The sequence below is a fragment of the Lipomyces arxii genome (genome assembly GCF_038497795.1).
Source record: "Lipomyces arxii strain Phaff 12-163 unplaced genomic scaffold V1512scaffold_1, whole genome shotgun sequence".
NCBI classification, from domain to species: domain Eukaryota; kingdom Fungi; phylum Ascomycota; class Lipomycetes; order Lipomycetales; family Lipomycetaceae; genus Lipomyces; species Lipomyces arxii.
The window spans coordinates 940722-955982 of record NW_027117700.1 but is presented as its reverse complement, the minus strand read 5'-3'; the positions used below and the strand labels follow the sequence as shown (position 1 = coordinate 955982).

The 15261-nt window shown below is 44.9% G+C and overlaps 9 protein-coding genes across 9 annotated transcripts; 6 read left to right on the top strand and 3 right to left on the bottom strand.

Moving 5' to 3' along the window:
* Positions 1-21: 21 nt before the first annotated feature.
* On the top strand, positions 22-1354 carry V1512DRAFT_288819 (uncharacterized protein). Its single transcript, XM_066918151.1, has 3 exons — positions 22-653; positions 701-1036; positions 1085-1354. The coding sequence occupies exons 1-3, from the start codon at positions 318-320 to the stop codon at positions 1316-1318; spliced, it is 906 nt and encodes a 301-aa protein (XP_066774371.1). The 5' UTR covers positions 22-317; the 3' UTR covers positions 1319-1354.
* A 488-nt stretch (positions 1355-1842) lies between these two features.
* Positions 1843-2857, top strand: V1512DRAFT_189566 (concanavalin A-like lectin/glucanase domain-containing protein; the record flags this gene model as incomplete). Its single annotated transcript, XM_066913138.1, has 2 exons — positions 1843-2059; positions 2172-2857. Coding segments are annotated over 2 exons (903 nt in total), but the record flags the coding sequence as incomplete, so codon positions are not given.
* Positions 2858-3495: 638 nt separating this feature from the next.
* On the top strand, positions 3496-6013 carry V1512DRAFT_14611 (uncharacterized protein). The gene is made up of 5 exons (XM_066913033.1): positions 3496-3768; positions 3839-3925; positions 3977-4007; positions 4058-4249; positions 4296-6013. Exons 1-5 carry the CDS (start codon positions 3764-3766, stop codon positions 5874-5876), a joined length of 1896 nt encoding a protein of 631 aa, XP_066774369.1. The 5' UTR covers positions 3496-3763; the 3' UTR covers positions 5877-6013.
* On the bottom strand, positions 5988-7178 carry V1512DRAFT_256736 (Pre-mRNA splicing Prp18-interacting factor-domain-containing protein). Its single transcript, XM_066915079.1, has one exon. It carries the CDS (start codon positions 7162-7164, stop codon positions 6151-6153), a length of 1014 nt encoding a protein of 337 aa, XP_066774368.1. The 5' UTR covers positions 7165-7178; the 3' UTR covers positions 5988-6150.
* Positions 7179-7367: 189 nt separating this feature from the next.
* V1512DRAFT_273482 (60S ribosomal protein eL21) lies at positions 7368-8312 on the top strand. The gene is made up of 4 exons (XM_066917730.1): positions 7368-7424; positions 7481-7546; positions 7613-7671; positions 7728-8312. Exons 1-4 carry the CDS (start codon positions 7414-7416, stop codon positions 8072-8074), a joined length of 483 nt encoding a protein of 160 aa, XP_066774367.1. The 5' UTR covers positions 7368-7413; the 3' UTR covers positions 8075-8312.
* Positions 8313-8461: 149 nt separating this feature from the next.
* On the top strand, positions 8462-11175 carry V1512DRAFT_256731 (uncharacterized protein). The gene is made up of 3 exons (XM_066915078.1): positions 8462-10168; positions 10216-10572; positions 10625-11175. The coding sequence occupies exons 1-3, from the start codon at positions 8602-8604 to the stop codon at positions 11053-11055; spliced, it is 2355 nt and encodes a 784-aa protein (XP_066774366.1). The 5' UTR covers positions 8462-8601; the 3' UTR covers positions 11056-11175.
* V1512DRAFT_256730 (acyl-CoA N-acyltransferase) lies at positions 11089-12954 on the bottom strand. Its single transcript, XM_066915077.1, has 6 exons — positions 12746-12954; positions 12589-12695; positions 12317-12542; positions 11607-12271; positions 11441-11557; positions 11089-11388 (listed from the first exon to the last, which is right to left on the bottom strand). Exons 1-6 carry the CDS (start codon positions 12807-12809, stop codon positions 11173-11175), a joined length of 1395 nt encoding a protein of 464 aa, XP_066774365.1. The 5' UTR covers positions 12810-12954; the 3' UTR covers positions 11089-11172.
* Positions 12849-14337, top strand: V1512DRAFT_232397 (Zinc/iron permease). Its single transcript, XM_066914009.1, has 3 exons — positions 12849-13043; positions 13105-13334; positions 13384-14337. Exons 1-3 carry the CDS (start codon positions 12985-12987, stop codon positions 14214-14216), a joined length of 1122 nt encoding a protein of 373 aa, XP_066774364.1. The 5' UTR covers positions 12849-12984; the 3' UTR covers positions 14217-14337.
* V1512DRAFT_256724 (uncharacterized protein) lies at positions 14030-15054 on the bottom strand. Its single transcript, XM_066915076.1, has one exon. It carries the CDS (start codon positions 15023-15025, stop codon positions 14309-14311), a length of 717 nt encoding a protein of 238 aa, XP_066774363.1. The 5' UTR covers positions 15026-15054; the 3' UTR covers positions 14030-14308.
* Positions 15055-15261: the final 207 nt, after the last annotated feature.

Genomic DNA, 15261 nt, shown 5'->3' with positions numbered 1-15261 from the left:
TTCGGTAATATGTCTAGTGATAATTATTCTAAGTTTAAACAAGCCGTTTAACTGGCTTATTTAGCAACTACATTTAAAAAACAGCTACTTTAAGAAAGCGCAGAGAAGGCGTTGAATAGTTTTCCGTGCAAGAATACAAGTCGGCCCCTGAGTAAATATAGTGGTTAGGGCTACTTCGGACTACGCCTCTAAGGAACTACGTGAAGCATCGGCCTTCTCCAGTTCACTTATTCGGATCGAGTAAGTTGTCAACAATTACAGAATCTGGCTTTGATTTGCACTCAGACTCAGACCCGGACTTAGAATTCTTTGACGTCATGTCTGACTTGCCGACGGCGTCCAAGTTCGGACCGACGCTGCCTCCACATGTCCTTGCGGCCCGAGAAGCGAAACGAAAGCGGTTGGCAGAGGCAAAGGAAGCTGCAAGTAAAGGCAATAGTGACAAGACACAATCTACAAGTCTCGCTTTAGATGCGAGTGGTGACTCAAAAAAAGAGTCTGAAGAAAAGTCAGAAGATGTGCATGTCAAGAAGGTGCGAGTAATTGGGCCTAGTATGGGCCCATTTGTATGTCCAACAAGACCAGACAGAGAACCCAATTTATCAGAAGAGGAGGAAGAAAGGCCAAAAAGTCATTTATATATACCGAATTTGGTCAGTTTATTCTTGTGCTGTCTGGATCAAACTAATCTTTTGCTTAGAACAAGAAGAGAGAAAGCGAAGATGAGCGAAAACCCACGACAAATTCCAATGGACGAGACGAATGGATGACTTTGCCGCCATCGAGAGGAGATTGGGCAGCCAAACAAGCAGATCCACTCAGTTTACGAAATCGAAAGTTTATGATCGGATCATCTGCCTCGTTGGCTGGTAGAGATGCAGATAGTTCATGGAATGAGACCGACGCCGAGAGAAAGAAGCGCATTGCTGAGGAAATGATGGGATTACGGAAACGAAATGAACCGGGTCCAGCTGTCAGGACAGACGAGCCTTCGGGGCGGGATCAAGAACTAGCCAGACAGGTTGAAGAATACAACGTAGGTTAACTTGTTCAAAGTGTGTATGTGTTTGTTACTAATTTATAGTCCCAAGTGCGGAACAAATCACTTATGGAGGAGTTTCGAGAGCAAAGCAGTAATCAATCAGGGAAGAATGAGCATGCGAAGGTAAAAGGACCAGATGATCCGAGTAAACGAGGATTTGACTACGAGAAAGACGTTGCATCCGCCGGTCAGACAATTGGCGGTACCCAGATTAACGAGTTTGTTAAACGGGCATCAGAGATGGATTCTAAGTTTTCTAAAGGACGATACTTGTAATATATATGGAAATTAGATGTCAAGAGTATACGATAAGCTACTATGGTAAACCAGGGTAAGGGTGTAATGCTATCGCTGACGTGAGCATGCACTGCGTATATCGTAGCACGGATTATCCACTTCAAATGGCAAGTTCAATGAACAATCGTCCACTGTCGAGTGTATCATCGCATATCATTAAGACCTCCTCCCGACGAAACCAGAATTTGTTTTTGGTATTGTCAGCTCAATTCAGTGATCCGCTGGCATTTTTCAGATTTCAGATCTATCGTATCGGCGTTTGTTGTGGCTAGTACCTTCAAGCAGACAGTCCCTGTCGCCGTTACATGTACTCGAGCAGTAGTTGGAGTTCGTCTGCACTTGCGAGGTCATTTTCTCGAGTAATTCTTTACATATTACCGTGGCCACCACTGGCACTTCTCACATTATACATCATGGATGGTTCAAACAACGGCACAATGCCCCTACCTGGCGGCGGAAATAATGACACCAAGCCGCCCGTCGATGATGGGGTAAATGTGCCCTTATTAGTCGGATTAGTTTCAACACTAGGCTCGATAGTCGTTCTCACTGTATTTTTTGCTATCTTATACTTTTTGTTTTACACTCGACAAGGTCGGATCTTATTGAATCGCGGTCGTCCTGGCGAGTATGATGATGAGCAGTCGTTTCTTCGGGAAGAAGAGGAGGGATTACAGAATATGGACGATCTAGCGCGGGCATCATATTTTCAAGCAAGGGGTAAGATAGTGATCAGTATAAGGCATTTCACTCATTTTTTGGCAAATCATTAAATGATTGTCATGTCTTGTTTCATAGTTGTCATGGTTGCAGATTGCTAATCTTTTATCAGCATTTCAAGAATCGAACCCACCTGATAGCATACCTACCGACATCAGCTTATCACAGTTTATGGCAATTCAAGAAAAAGGTGTTTCAGCGTGGGAGTTTGAGCCGGATTTCGAGAACGCGAACTGCTTTGTTGAAGCTCGGACGGAGATTGCATTTTACGACTCAGAATGCTGTGTGCAAACTAATTTACCGGTTCCAAAGCAAAACGATGTATACTACTGGGAAGCTAAGCTTTATGACAAGCCTGAACAGACTTTAGTAGCTATCGGAATGTGTACAAAGCCATACCCTACTTTCAGATTACCAGGCTATCATCGTGTTTCAGTTGCATATAATTCGTTAGGTGAACGAAGAAATAACATGACGTTTCACGGTGTTCCATACGGCCCGGAGCTACAACAAGGTGACGTGGTTGGAGTTGGCTTCCGGCCCCGTACCGGCACGGTATTTTTCACTCGCAACGGAAAGAAACTTGATGACGCCGCGCACGGAATGAAGTTGAACTTGTTCCCGACGATTGGAGCTAACGGACCTTGCACTGTTCATGTCAACTTTGGGCAAGCTGGATTTGTGTTCATCGAGGCGAATGTCAAAAAGTGGGGGCTGGCTCCAGTTACCGGCTCACTGGCACCGCCTCCGCCGTATGGTTCAGAACAAGGGTCGATTTTGCTTGAAATTGGACGTGTAGCTGCTTCTCAAAATTATGGTAGTTTGGGAGGTACCGGCAGCTACAGAAATTTCCGGTCGCCGTTCCCTCCTACTGACTCGAGCGACCATGATACTTCAGAAAGCATAACTCTCTCAAACATTCGGGTCGTAAACGATCCATCGTCTTCATTGTCTGCATCGTCGTTGTTATCGCCTATGAGCCCCGTCACAATTAGACCTACACAACAGCCTGCTCCACGCAACCATAGATCTGTGAGCTTGCAGCCGCGCACTCCGTCCAATAGACCACCGAGTTACACATCAGACACTGAGACAGAGTCGGCAGAACCTGAGACTGCACGCTTACTCGGTGTTTCGCCACCGCCAGCTTTTGATGATGATCGTTAAATGGTATAATAATTTCGTGTTCGTTACAATTCTCATCTTAGTGTCATTTTATGGGAGACTAGCTCTGGATGGTGCTGTAAGTTGGTTATTATGTGGGGTTAAGGTTCTCGTGTATGCTGTGGTGTTGTTTCCTTTTCCTTTTTGTAAGCAATACATATTGTCTTTGCATAAGATATGATTTACAGATCCTGCTATTTTGTACTTATGAGTTTGATCTCTAATGAATATGTCAAAGATTTTGGAACTCAATTGGCTAACATATTTCAACAGCAATCAATAACTAAGATTCAAAACAACTGATAGAAATTTTAATGAATATAAAACTATTGGCAACTAGCGATGGTGACCGTTAATATTTACTTATATAAGGCACTGAGGCTAACGTGGTGGTGGCTGGCAGCAGCAGGGAAGGCTCACACCAGCCATCTCGTCTACGGAGCACAAGCACGAACATTCAAGTCGTTCCCTTTGAAGTTTACATTTCAACGCAATTTACAATCGGCACAATCCTAATCTTAGTGGATTAGATATATCAATATGAGGTACATAATACCGAGATTTCAATTGAAATTTTAAATTTTATTGTTTGTTAATCGCTGACCGCTGACACAGTGGACGGTTTGTGAGAGCTTCAAAGTACCGCCATGTTTATGGTCAACCAACAAAGAAAGAGCTTTGTTACGACAATGTTAGAGTTACGTATGTAGCTGTTGAGTAATTAGCTATCAATTGATCCTAACCAGACTCTAGTACCAATGCATGGGATTCTAATTTGATCAAAGTACTAACTTTAGTTCTTTACTGATAAATGACATGCTGATTGAAAAACAGGTCAACCCTCTTTATCTTTCGGTCAATTGGAATGCATCTGGAGGCGGTGCTTTTGCTGTCATCCCATTATCCGAACGTGGAAAGGCTCCGGATCAAGTTCCATTGTTCCGTGGCCATACAGCAGCCGTGCTGGACACTGACTGGAATCCGTTCGACGATCATGTTCTCGCCTCCGGATCAGATGATGGCAAGGTACTGAGGTGTTTTGCGTTTTATTCGCCAATCATTAATGTTTTAGGTCGGCATTTGGAGGGTTCCCGAGAACTACACAATCTTCACCGAACCTGGAGAAGCAATCACAGATATCGCTCCTGTCGCCAAACTCTCGGGACACACTCGGAAAGTTGGACATGTTCTTTTCCACCCTGTTGCCAACAATGTCCTTGCGTCATCGTCGGGTGACTATAGTGTGAAGCTGTGGGATATCGAAGCAGGCAAGGCCCAGACCTCGCTCAAGCATACCGACATTGTCGTCAGCATGTCATTTAACTACATCGGTTCGTTGATTGCGACTACTTCGCGTGATAAGAAGATTCGCATCTGGGATCCGCGAACTGAGACTGTCGTCGTTGAAGGTGCCGGACACGCTGGCGCCAAGAACCAGCGAGTCGCTTGGCTAGGCGAAACTGACAGAATTGTAACCACTGGCTTTAGCCGTATGAGTGAGCGTCAAGTTGGTATCTGGGATACCACAAACATCAAGAACGGGCCTATTGGTGACTTCATTGCTCTCGACTCCTCTGCTGGTATCTGCATGCCCTACTATGATGCCAGCACCAAAATGCTCTTTTTGGCCGGTAAAGGTGATGGTAACATTCGATACTACGAGTATGAAAACGACGAGCTCTTCGAGTTGTCTGAGTACAAGTCCGGTGAACCTCAACGTGGTATTGCATTCATGCCAAAGCGCGGTGTCTCTGTTCACGAGAACGAGGTTGTTCGTGCCTACAAAACTTGCAACGACAATCTTATCGAGCCTATCCAGTTTTTTGTTCCTCGACGAGCTGAAACATTCCAAAACGATATCTTTCCGGACTGCCCTAGCGGTGAGCCGGCTTTGACTGCGAGCGAATGGTTTGGTGGAAAAGATTCTGCCCCCAAGTTGTTGTCGTTGGAGTCAGTCTATGATGGGGTTGGACCTGTTATTGTTGACGGTAAAATTCTTACATCCACTGCAGCCCTAGCTCCAGTTCCTGCCGCGACTCCATCGCCTGCACCTACTCCTGTTAAAGCCGATACCCCAGCTCCCGAACCTGTCTCATACAAGTCTCCTGAAAAAAGCATTGATCAGGCTCTTGCTACTCCTGCTGTCGATGATTTGCTCACCAAGGCAAGCAACTCTGACGACGCACCTGTTCCTGTTTCCCAGGCCGAAGAAGAGAGCTCATGGGATAAGGAACTCGAACCCACTCCTGCTCCAATTCCGGCTGTAGTGGTCGCTCCCGTCGAAGCTGCTGCTGCTGCACCAGCTGAGGTGCCCGTTGCCGTCTCAGCCCCAGAACCCGTCGCTGAGCCGACACCGACACCAAAGGGACCTGCTTCCGTTGTGGCGACGAAGCTCGAGACGCTACATAACAACTTCTCGGAAGCGAAGCTTAAGCTGGATGCATATGAGAGTCGATTCGAGGAACTCATCACCCTGACCTCCAAGGAATTGGCTAGCAGGGATGCTCGCATTGATTCTTTGGAAAAGGAGCTGTCCAAGCTTAAAGATCTAATCATTTCCTTTACTACCGAAGTCAACGGAGTAAAGGACTCTACGGCCGAGCCTGAAGGTGCCACCGAAGCTGCCACCGAAGCTGCCGAGGTAGACGAGTAAGGTAAATTCGTATTGGGGGGAGCAATGGAGTAGAGTGTATGTTTGTACAATTTGTCTGTAGAGCAGTTTGTTTGACCAAGATCGTTTCAATGTAGTATATGTTCTGTATGCTTAAAAGTTGAGAAGACTTATTTATAGACTACAGTTTTGAATTTTCATAGTTGACTTTTTTTTTTCTTGATGTGTAGCTCGTGGCGTTTGACTGCGTAGCTATCTTACAAACATGCAACTCCAAATTCTAACCAGGCGTCCAATGCAATGATCTCTAAACACATTAACCATACTTTTCCAAAAGCTCCTTCTTTAGTTTTTTTGCCTTCTGATCTGTCTCCTCATCGTGTTTTCGCTTTGCTAATGCACCTTCTGTAGGATTAGCTTCAATATGAACTGCCGCGCCTTTCTCTGTCGCATTCCAGGCAAAACGCTGAAGTGATTCGAAATCCTGCGCATCGCCGTTCGATCTGACAAAATCGTCTTCCGAAGCTATCAGTTTACTATCTATAATCTTGCTCTTTTCACCGTGCATGGTGCGACTCTTTGGGTTATACTCATCATCTCCACCGCTATCAAGATTCTTTAAATACGCAGCTGCGTCTTCACGGATTCTAAGTGTTCGCGTGCTCATTCTTGCATCTGCATCAAATCCTTGACCAGGCTGCTTGGACGTGTCGGTATTATATTTGTCGGGATCCTCATCGTTGCCCCGTTCCTCTGCAAGCTTATTTCGTAAATCTTCTAATTGCTGGTAATCTGAAATGACTTTAGCATGAGCTGAGGCATCGTAACCGTTCCATCGGTCACGTTTACTGTCCCACGTCATGGGAATGTCTTGAATCAGATCGTCGGCTTGAATGTCCTTGCCCGAATACTTTGCTCCAACTTTTCGCGGTCGTTCTAAGCAATCTTTCGCTTTATGCGTCATAGCACCACAATTCTCACAAGCACCTTTTCTGTACTTTGTAGCGGCAGGTCCAGCCTTGACACCACGTTTATACCACACATCCTTTAAATCTGCTTCAATCTGGTCGCGGTCTTTTTGTAATCGTTGATGTCTTAACGATTTTTCTCCACTCTGATCGACGTACCAAGGTGCTTTAGAAATAAATTGGGGAATATAAGGGTTGATTTCCTTGCCATCGGCATCGCGTTCAATTGGTGGCTGATCACCGCCTTGCTGTGCACGTCTTCTCTGATAAGTCGAGTCTTTGGTAGGGTCTTCAACCTGCTTTCTATCTGGGTCAAATGTTTTGAAGTTGAACTTCGCGCTGTCCGAGTCCTTCTCGCTCATGACTATTGCTAGATCCTGAACTGGCTTTGAGCGAGTAGTCCCAACTGTACTTTGTGCTTACAATTAAGTGGGTCTTGTAGAAAAACACAGAAGTAAGGGTATAGTGTAAGCTGTATAACCCTAAATCGAGTTGGACGTGACTGCTAAGTTTTGTACTGTGTTCCTGCGACAAGGAGCGACACACAGCCGGGACTTAGTTAACGATTAGTTTAAAGACCAGCTAGTCTACATTACATCTACACAACAAAAATGGGTCACAGGTATGTTTGGCTTGATGGGTTTGAATTGATTGAAGATACTAACAGATAAACCATAGCCACGGTTACCGATCAGGCACTCGTTATGCCTTCGCTCGCGACTTTAAGAAGCATGGTGTCATTCCGTAAGTTGCACCTCTAAACTGAGGCAATCATATAGCATAAGAGCAGATTGTTAATGTATGGAATAGATTGACGACCTTTTTGAAGGTCTACAAGGTTGGCGACATTGTCGACATCAAGGCCAATGGTACGAAATTTGAATAGTGTTGCAATATTGAAAGAAGACATTAACAGATCGAACAGGTGCTGTTCAGAAGGGTATGCCCCACAAGTACTACCACGGCAAGACCGGTATTGTTTACAACGTAACCAAGTCTTCCGTTGGTGTCATCATCTACAAGGTTGTTGGAAACCGTTATCTCGAGAAGCGGGTTAACCTTCGTGTCGAGCACGTCAAGCACTCCAAGTGCCGTGAGGAGTTTGTCAACAGAGTGAAGGAGAACGCCGAACGGAAACGCGCGGCCAAGGCTAACGGAGAGTCTGTTTTCCTTAAGAGACAACCCGTCTTGCCCAGAAGTGCTCACGTTGTTTCGTCTGAGGGTAACGCTCCTGTCACTCTTGCTCCTCTCGCCTACGAAACTTACATTTGAGCGTTCATTTGTATATTCTCTGTATTTTTTTGTTAAGTGTATATTATTACACGATGGGCCCGGAGATGATCAAAAGTCGTTATCTATATATCATAATATAGTGGAATAATAATTTTCAACAGTTGATCAAAGAATAATCAGTACGATTACATCGCATATTTATTGCAGACTACACCGTTAACAACGCCCCAAGCCCAAAACTTGCTATTAACAAGTATATATGAGCGAATATAGCTAAAATCGTGTGTAGACGTCAAATCAGAACAAAGTTAGCTCTTTGGCTATACCAAGTCCAATGCCGGGTAATATTTATGCGCCACAAAAGACGAGCCACATGCGATGCCTCATGCGCCTCGGAATCGCGTTGTTAAACTCAATCTGGTTGAAATGTAAACAAACTGAGACGACGAAACCGTGAAGCCACTCTTGAAGTCTGCATTCTTATAGTTGCTCCGATTCTGCCTACAGGTTTGGCAATTGAAACGCGATACAGCTCAGAGTGCAGTTTGCATTTATAGTATTACAGCATGAGTACGTCGCGACAGCAGCAACCTAAGCAGACGTACGGTCGTCGAGCACACACAGCTTACCATTGGCAAGGCTTGACAGAGACTGAATTATGGAGTCGCGCGAGTCCAATCAAACGCGTGAATAGTCTGTTTGCATTGGATAAAAGTAGAGACAGGATAGAGGATGATGTTAGCGAAAACAATGCTGTACCAAATTCGCCAGCAAAGTCATTGTTTACCAAAAAAGCTAAAGGTACGGCGAAGTCTACAACTAATGAGGAGAAAGAAAACCCCTTGCTAGTCAAACCTGCAAGTCCAAAGCTTAGGAAAACTCCTTCTATTTCAATGCTGAAGTCAATTATCGGCAAGTCAGACAATCAGTCTCCTCGGAAACCTTTGGGAGCAAAGAGCGCAAACACATCAGTCTTCCCGTCGCAAACGGTCGTGCCACTAGGAATGACTGAGCCGATCAAACCGCCCGGAATGATAAAGCAGGAATACACATTGCCTGACTCTATGCCAGTTGACTTGTCAGATCTATGGTCGTGCTTGGATGTTGTGGGACCGAACAATCGAGACGGTAAGCAGGGTGCTGTAACCGAAGTTCCGGTGTCTCCAATCTCTTTGGTTGCTAGCTCAGTTATTGTGGAAGAGGACGAAGACGCTGAAATCATCGAGGTCTCGCAAATAGCGTATACCTCGGTGTCATCTCCTGTTCTCGAGACGGACGCACGCTCATCCGTGATTTTATCCTCCCCGCCTGTTTTTCCAAAACGTGAAGCGTCTCTTTCGCATTTGACAGCGGGCCGACCTGCAAGTCCAAACTCCATAGTTCAACCGGTCAGACCGGATCTTAGCCCATTTCCGGCTCGACCAGGTAGTCCTATATCAAACAAACCTGCAAGTCCTCGGTCACTGGATGACTCTCGACCAGGTAGTCCTGTTGCCAACGACCTTGAAAAGTCTATCGAACACCAACCATCCAGCTCAGTCGTTCATGGAGCTTTACAATCATCAGTTTCGCCAGCTGCAAATATAGTACCGCTATCGTCTAGGGGGCGGATGGTCAAAGAGTACATTTCTTCGTCAAATCGAAACATTATATGTGCACCAGTGATGTCGTCACCATTACGAGAAGTCACCAACTTGTCCGATTTGGACTCTGTTGTGGAAGAAACTCAAGACGAAGCAGAAACTGACGAGATTGAAGGCAGTTTGGAAGAAGTTGTAAAATTCTGCACTACACCTCATGTTCAAAATTTCAACGAGTTTATTGATTCTTACAAAAACTCTTGGGCAATTACAAAGCTTGGAGAAGCATCATACAGTGAAGTGTTTGCAGTAGACGTTGAGGAGACCGGAGAGAAAATTGTGCTGAAAGTCATGCCATTCGGTAATGTCGACGATGCACAGGCTTCCGTACACGAAATTGCAAACGAGCTGAAATTGTCGCAGACGTTAATGAAGTTCGACGGCTTTGCCAAAGTTGTTGGCGCTCATGTTGTTCAAGGTCGATATTCGCAGACTTTGCTTGACATGTGGGACGAGTATGACGAGCACAGAGGGTCAGAAAATGATCGTCCAGGTAAAATCTATATTGCAGGTGTTTAGACGATGCTAAATGGGTATTAGATTACTATCTAGATGACCAATATTTTTGCATTATTGCGCTCAAAAATGCAGGCACTGATTTAGAACACTTCGAGGTCAATTCATGGATTGAAGCAACAAGTATATTTTGGTCGGTTGCAGAGTCAATTGCAATGGCAGAGAACAGTGCCAAGTTTGAGCACAGAGACTTGCATTGGGGTAATATCGTACTGGACCGATCGACGAGCGTGATCGACATGATGAACAACATGTCATTAGACGATAACAGCAAGTCGGACATTAAAGTGACTATTATCGATTACACCCTCTCACGGGCACGGTGCAATGAGGAGTTGGTTTCGACCGCTATGGATGACCCGTCTTTGTATGCCGGTCGAGGTTTGTGGCTGTGTACACAGAATGTCGATAGTATTAATTGATAATGATTTAGGCGATTATCAGTATGATATTTATCGGTTTATGAGAAAACTATTTACACCATTGGAAGGCGTGGCTGCAGAGTCGGAATCTGGAGAGACACCCACTCTGCGGCGGCGATATTCACAGCCGACCAGCAAATATGATTGGACCGAATACCATTCTAAGACCAACGTGCTGTGGATGCATTATCTTGCCGAACGACTGATTAACCACAAGCATTTGAGCATTCCCCGAACCGGAAGACAGAGCAGCAGACGAAACGCCGGCGCGGACGCACCTTCAAAAGAGGAGATGAGTGCGTACCAGTCGCTGGACTTGGTCTTTAAAACAATTGATCCACGACGAAAACGAATGGCTTCAAAAAAGAACGCAATACCAGAGATTGAGAGCGTTTATGATTTAGTGCAATGGGGCTCAAAAGAAGGAATTTTGTATCATTAGGATGTGGACTATACGTTGTATGTTTAGAGCTATGTATGATTTAGACGTGTAATTTACGGATATGGATATATATCATGCGTTTAGCTGCTTTAGTTTAATCAATTTTTGCATTGTGCATTATTCTAGTTTTGCGCGTTTAGAAGCGTCAGCTTCGTCTTCAAGTTGTGCGCGTTTTCCCCTTCCCTTATTTCTAATCGGTTGCTCGATCGTTGATTCCTCGTGTTCTTCAGTTGGAATACCTTCAATCAGACGATAATAATCGAGCTCAATTGACTTGTACGTCTCGTTGAGTTTCTCGATGCGCTGCCATTTGTCTAGGTCTTTCAAAGCTTCCTATGGAAATCATTAAACATTCATGCCAGAAATTAAAACGGTGACAACGTACCCTGTTATGCTTAAATAGTCGCTGTTTTACCTGTAATCTATACTGTCGATACGCTTCACGATTGCGTTTGTTCACTCGTCGTAGTAATGCCATTTCAACACAGCGAAGAAATTGCCGCTATAGACAAATTAGTTTAGACTATGATGCATGAGATCAGATGACTCACAGGTATAATCTTCGTCTTTTCTTGCATTTGGGCAATCCAAGCCTTCGACACCGGCGCGTCAGTAAACCCATCGTCTTTCCAGACTCCAAGTTTATCCAGTCGCTGCATGTCACATCGGTCTCTCATATCGTCAAACGCGACATTGGGATCCTCGACTGTAACTTCCTTGACCATTGGGTCGTTGCAAAACTCGTCCATGAGAATATTGTATAGTCTGGGTCCGTGTTTCTGGCCCTGGAACGGGGGTAGTATCATAAACTGTGATATTCGTTTGCGCTGATAAAAGTTTACAAAACCGTTGCTTGAGTTATTATCCGACTCGCCAAAAAGCGTGTATGTTTCAGCGTTCTTGTACCAAAGGTACGAATAAACGGTAGAGTACCCAGCGAAAGTATACTTGCCCTCCGAAGATTTTTCATATAGAGTGTATATCCACCATCTGTCATCTGTAGCGTCGATATAGGACCCGCCTTCGACAAGCAGTAGCACGAAAATTTGCATGCGATAATGAAGTACTTGCTGTAAAGGATCCGATATAGGGGCTTTCCAAACTTCGTAACTTTTATTGTCGTGTGAATAGCTGCTCATGAGCACACCGGGTGGTGTAAATTCTGTTTCGGCCTTTCCAACTTCGTCTAACCATGCCTTTTCATCACTAAAAGCGTCTACGATGCGTCAGTTTTGGCACATATGGCACATTATCAACCTACCATGTGGTAAGAATTTGCGCAAAGTAGCTTCCGGATCGTTATTGTCTTTGTCTTTTTCCTTGTCTTTTTCGTCCTCATCCTTTACTTCTTCTTGATCTTCGCCTTGTTCTTGCTGTCTCAATCGTTTATCTTCTCGAATTACCGTAGCGAGCTTCGCTTTATCTTCTAACTTCGCTGAATACGTGACTTTCAGGAACGGAATCAGACTTGCTGATCCCAGTTTCAACTATAGTTTTGTCAGACTGAGCAAATCGTGTAGCAACCTATTTTACTTCGATCTCCAGTTCTTTGAATCCATAAATTGCCTCTGCTTCACCAAAAATTGGATATGTGAATTTGGGATTAAAGGCATGTCCCACCGTCGCGCCATCTCCTTTGACTGCGACGCGTTAGACTCGCATTTCTCGCGTTTCCGCACGAACTACTTACCAAGTGAAACTTCAAAAACTTCGTTCGAGTCTGCTGTCCAAAGTTCAGGGTGAATCACGTTCATTGAGCCGAGTCCTGTATCCTACACAGGTTGACTGCCTGCCGCGTGCACGATCATGCTCGCATACATTATAAAGTCACGTGATGAAACACGTTGGGCTTACATTCGCCATGTTTAGAGAGTGATTTCATTCGCATACGACTACCAGCGTTGTCGCGTACTGTGTCGGAATTTCAAAATGCAGAACATGTCTGGGTTAATTACTCTAGTCGCATTGTCGGCACTAATGGGCATGGCGTGAGTGAATCTGTTTGCAGCATGGTTGAGCATATAAACCTGACCATGATTTGTGTTTTAGGTCTTTTGGAGCCGGTATGTTGCCATTAGTGGTATCCCTTTCACAGGAAAGACTTAGAATGGTGTCTACGGTTGGTATGGGTGTGCTCATGGGCACATCGCTGATCGTAATCATTCCGGAAGGTGCTGAGACTTTATACTCGACCCCTGGCCCTCGACATGCACGACCAGGTGCGCCAAAATTCAGCGACGACGTTCCACCTATTAACTTGAATCCCCCCGCTTCGATAGGTAAGTTGCGTGTAGGTGAACATTTAGAGTGAGCAGTTAATTGTGATAGATCTCTCTGATGGAATTAAGGCCAAACGCGCATTAAGCTATGTCGAACGACGGCAGATTGACGACAATGGAGAAGACAATGATATAATGCCAAAGGCTGGGGGACCAATACCTAGCACAGATGGTGGTATGCCTGTCCAGAACCAAACCCAGTACGCTACTCACAAATTTATTGGTGTGTCTCTACTAGCTGGGTTCATTCTTATGTATCTGATTGACAAATTACCGGCATACTTGGCCACCGGTCAGCTACCGCACCACAACTCAGTCGATGTCTCTGAGCTTCGAACTTACTCTGTAAATTCCGGTATGAGCCCGACGTCAATGTCAGATGGTCAAGTTCCACGAGGATCAGGGGCCATGACGACTGGTCTGGTAATACACGCAGCAGCAGACGGTATTGCTCTAGGCGCAAGTGCGGCATCATCTAGTATAGCTCTAGAGACAATCATTTTTTTTGCAATTCTACTACACAAGGCACCGGCTGCCTTTGGTATGACCGCCGTGCTTCTCAGATCAGGAATGCACAGAAGAACAATCAAGCAGCATTTACTTGTATTTTCGTTGGCAGCACCAGCCGGCGCGCTTATCACTTGGGTTGCAATTATGATAATTGGATCTACAGACGGTGGTACCGGTATTCAGTGGTGGACTGGCATTTTGCTATTATTCAGTGGCGGAACTTTTCTGTACGTTGCTTTCCACGTCATGCATGAAACGGCAGAGAGCACGAAAGCGGAAGGCGGTTCAACACGGTCTACATACATACAGGACACCGTAGCTGCGATTGTTGGCATGCTGATTCCTTTAATAACGCTTCTTGTGAATGAGTGAATGTAAATAAAATGTTTTGATGTACTTTTCTCCCAGATCCCATTAAGAGCAAACTCCGAGACTCATCATACCATATAACGTGAGTCCAAATGCTAAAATACAATTTTCTTTTTCTGTTTCACGTCCCTCACGCTCTTTCGGTTTAGCCATTTGTCTCTTGACTTTAACAACTGTGTTTTTGACATTGGAGCAAGTGTTTTGGATCGCGGGGCTCTCAACACGCGAACCGTAACTTCGCCTCGAGATATATCCCGCTTTTCTGGTTCAGCAAAAATGATTTTCTTTCGTTGTGCTTTGAACTTCTGACTGTCCGCGTCGTCTTCATCAAACTGCGGTGTAGTTGTGACGTCTTTCAGGACTAATGTGGGCAAGAACAAAGGGATTTCTGACGTTTTTTTTTCCTCTAACTCTTGCAACCTTTTCTTTCGTTCTTTACTCGCGTTTTTTTGTTCCCGTACTTTCTCGCCTCGCACTTTTCGCTTTTGCCGTTCATCGTCTTTCTTAGCTTCGACTTGTTTTTCTCGCACCCTCATCTCAGACACAGCTGCGTCTCTCATGCCAGTAAACGACACATCCTCAGGAGCTTCGTCGTCATCGCTGCCTTCATCATGTTCAGATACCGAGAGTGTTTCTTGTGCAGTCACGTAGCCAGTTGCGGGAGTGTCAAATACCATATCGCTGTCAAATTTAATGTGATCTCGTTTGAAAGCTGGAGTTTTGGGTGTGACCCCAGTTGACTTGACCGTCGGTGGTTTTACCTTGGGCACTGGCGTGGAAGTGTCGCTTGCTACTCCTTTATGCCGTACCATGTGTTTACTGTGGGCAAAAAGTACTGAATATCTCGAAATTTTTGAAATTTTTGAAATTTTCTAAATTTTCTTTTATTACCCGGATTATACATCACGTGACACATGCAAAAAGTCAGGTTTTCGACTTACATCGATGAGCATTAGATTAGTTGCAATTACCGCTTCTATTTGAGTACACATTAATGTGGCTTAAATTCTGAGAATTTCATGGTACAGTTGGCCATTTCAACATAGGC

What these genes read in the sequence shown, in the direction of transcription:
- V1512DRAFT_288819 (XM_066918151.1), top strand. Translation starts at nt 318, where the DNA reads ATGTCTGACTTGCCGACGGCGTCCAAGTTCGGACCGACGCTGCCTCCA. An exon ending in ATTTATATATACCGAATTTG is followed by an intron (nt 654 to 700) that starts GTCAGTTTATTC and finishes TCTTTTGCTTAG; the next exon opens with AACAAGAAGAGAGAAAGCGA. An exon ending in GACAGGTTGAAGAATACAAC is followed by an intron (nt 1,037 to 1,084) that starts GTAGGTTAACTT and finishes ACTAATTTATAG; the next exon opens with TCCCAAGTGCGGAACAAATC.
- V1512DRAFT_14611 (XM_066913033.1), top strand. An exon ending in GGGATTCTAATTTGATCAAA is followed by an intron (nt 4,008 to 4,057) that starts GTACTAACTTTA and finishes ATTGAAAAACAG; the next exon opens with GTCAACCCTCTTTATCTTTC. An exon ending in CCGGATCAGATGATGGCAAG is followed by an intron (nt 4,250 to 4,295) that starts GTACTGAGGTGT and finishes TTAATGTTTTAG; the next exon opens with GTCGGCATTTGGAGGGTTCC.
- V1512DRAFT_256736 (XM_066915079.1), bottom strand. Translation starts at nt 7,164, where the DNA reads ATGAGCGAGAAGGACTCGGACAGCGCGAAGTTCAACTTCAAAACATTT.
- V1512DRAFT_273482 (XM_066917730.1), top strand. An exon ending in AAGAAGCATGGTGTCATTCC is followed by an intron (nt 7,547 to 7,612) that starts GTAAGTTGCACC and finishes TGTATGGAATAG; the next exon opens with ATTGACGACCTTTTTGAAGG. An exon ending in TGTCGACATCAAGGCCAATG is followed by an intron (nt 7,672 to 7,727) that starts GTACGAAATTTG and finishes CAGATCGAACAG; the next exon opens with GTGCTGTTCAGAAGGGTATG.
- V1512DRAFT_256731 (XM_066915078.1), top strand. Translation starts at nt 8,602, where the DNA reads ATGAGTACGTCGCGACAGCAGCAACCTAAGCAGACGTACGGTCGTCGA. An exon ending in GTCAGAAAATGATCGTCCAG is followed by an intron (nt 10,169 to 10,215) that starts GTAAAATCTATA and finishes AATGGGTATTAG; the next exon opens with ATTACTATCTAGATGACCAA. An exon ending in GTCTTTGTATGCCGGTCGAG is followed by an intron (nt 10,573 to 10,624) that starts GTTTGTGGCTGT and finishes ATAATGATTTAG; the next exon opens with GCGATTATCAGTATGATATT.
- V1512DRAFT_256730 (XM_066915077.1), bottom strand. Translation starts at nt 12,809, where the DNA reads ATGAACGTGATTCACCCTGAACTTTGGACAGCAGACTCGAACGAAGTT. An exon ending in TCAAAGAACTGGAGATCGAA is followed by an intron (nt 12,543 to 12,588) that starts GTAAAATAGGTT and finishes ACAAAACTATAG; the next exon opens with TTGAAACTGGGATCAGCAAG. An exon ending in GACTATTTAAGCATAACAGG is followed by an intron (nt 11,389 to 11,440) that starts GTACGTTGTCAC and finishes TGATTTCCATAG; the next exon opens with GAAGCTTTGAAAGACCTAGA.
- V1512DRAFT_232397 (XM_066914009.1), top strand. Translation starts at nt 12,985, where the DNA reads ATGCAGAACATGTCTGGGTTAATTACTCTAGTCGCATTGTCGGCACTA. An exon ending in TCGGCACTAATGGGCATGGC is followed by an intron (nt 13,044 to 13,104) that starts GTGAGTGAATCT and finishes TTTGTGTTTTAG; the next exon opens with GTCTTTTGGAGCCGGTATGT. An exon ending in GAATCCCCCCGCTTCGATAG is followed by an intron (nt 13,335 to 13,383) that starts GTAAGTTGCGTG and finishes TAATTGTGATAG; the next exon opens with ATCTCTCTGATGGAATTAAG.
- V1512DRAFT_256724 (XM_066915076.1), bottom strand. Translation starts at nt 15,025, where the DNA reads ATGGTACGGCATAAAGGAGTAGCAAGCGACACTTCCACGCCAGTGCCC.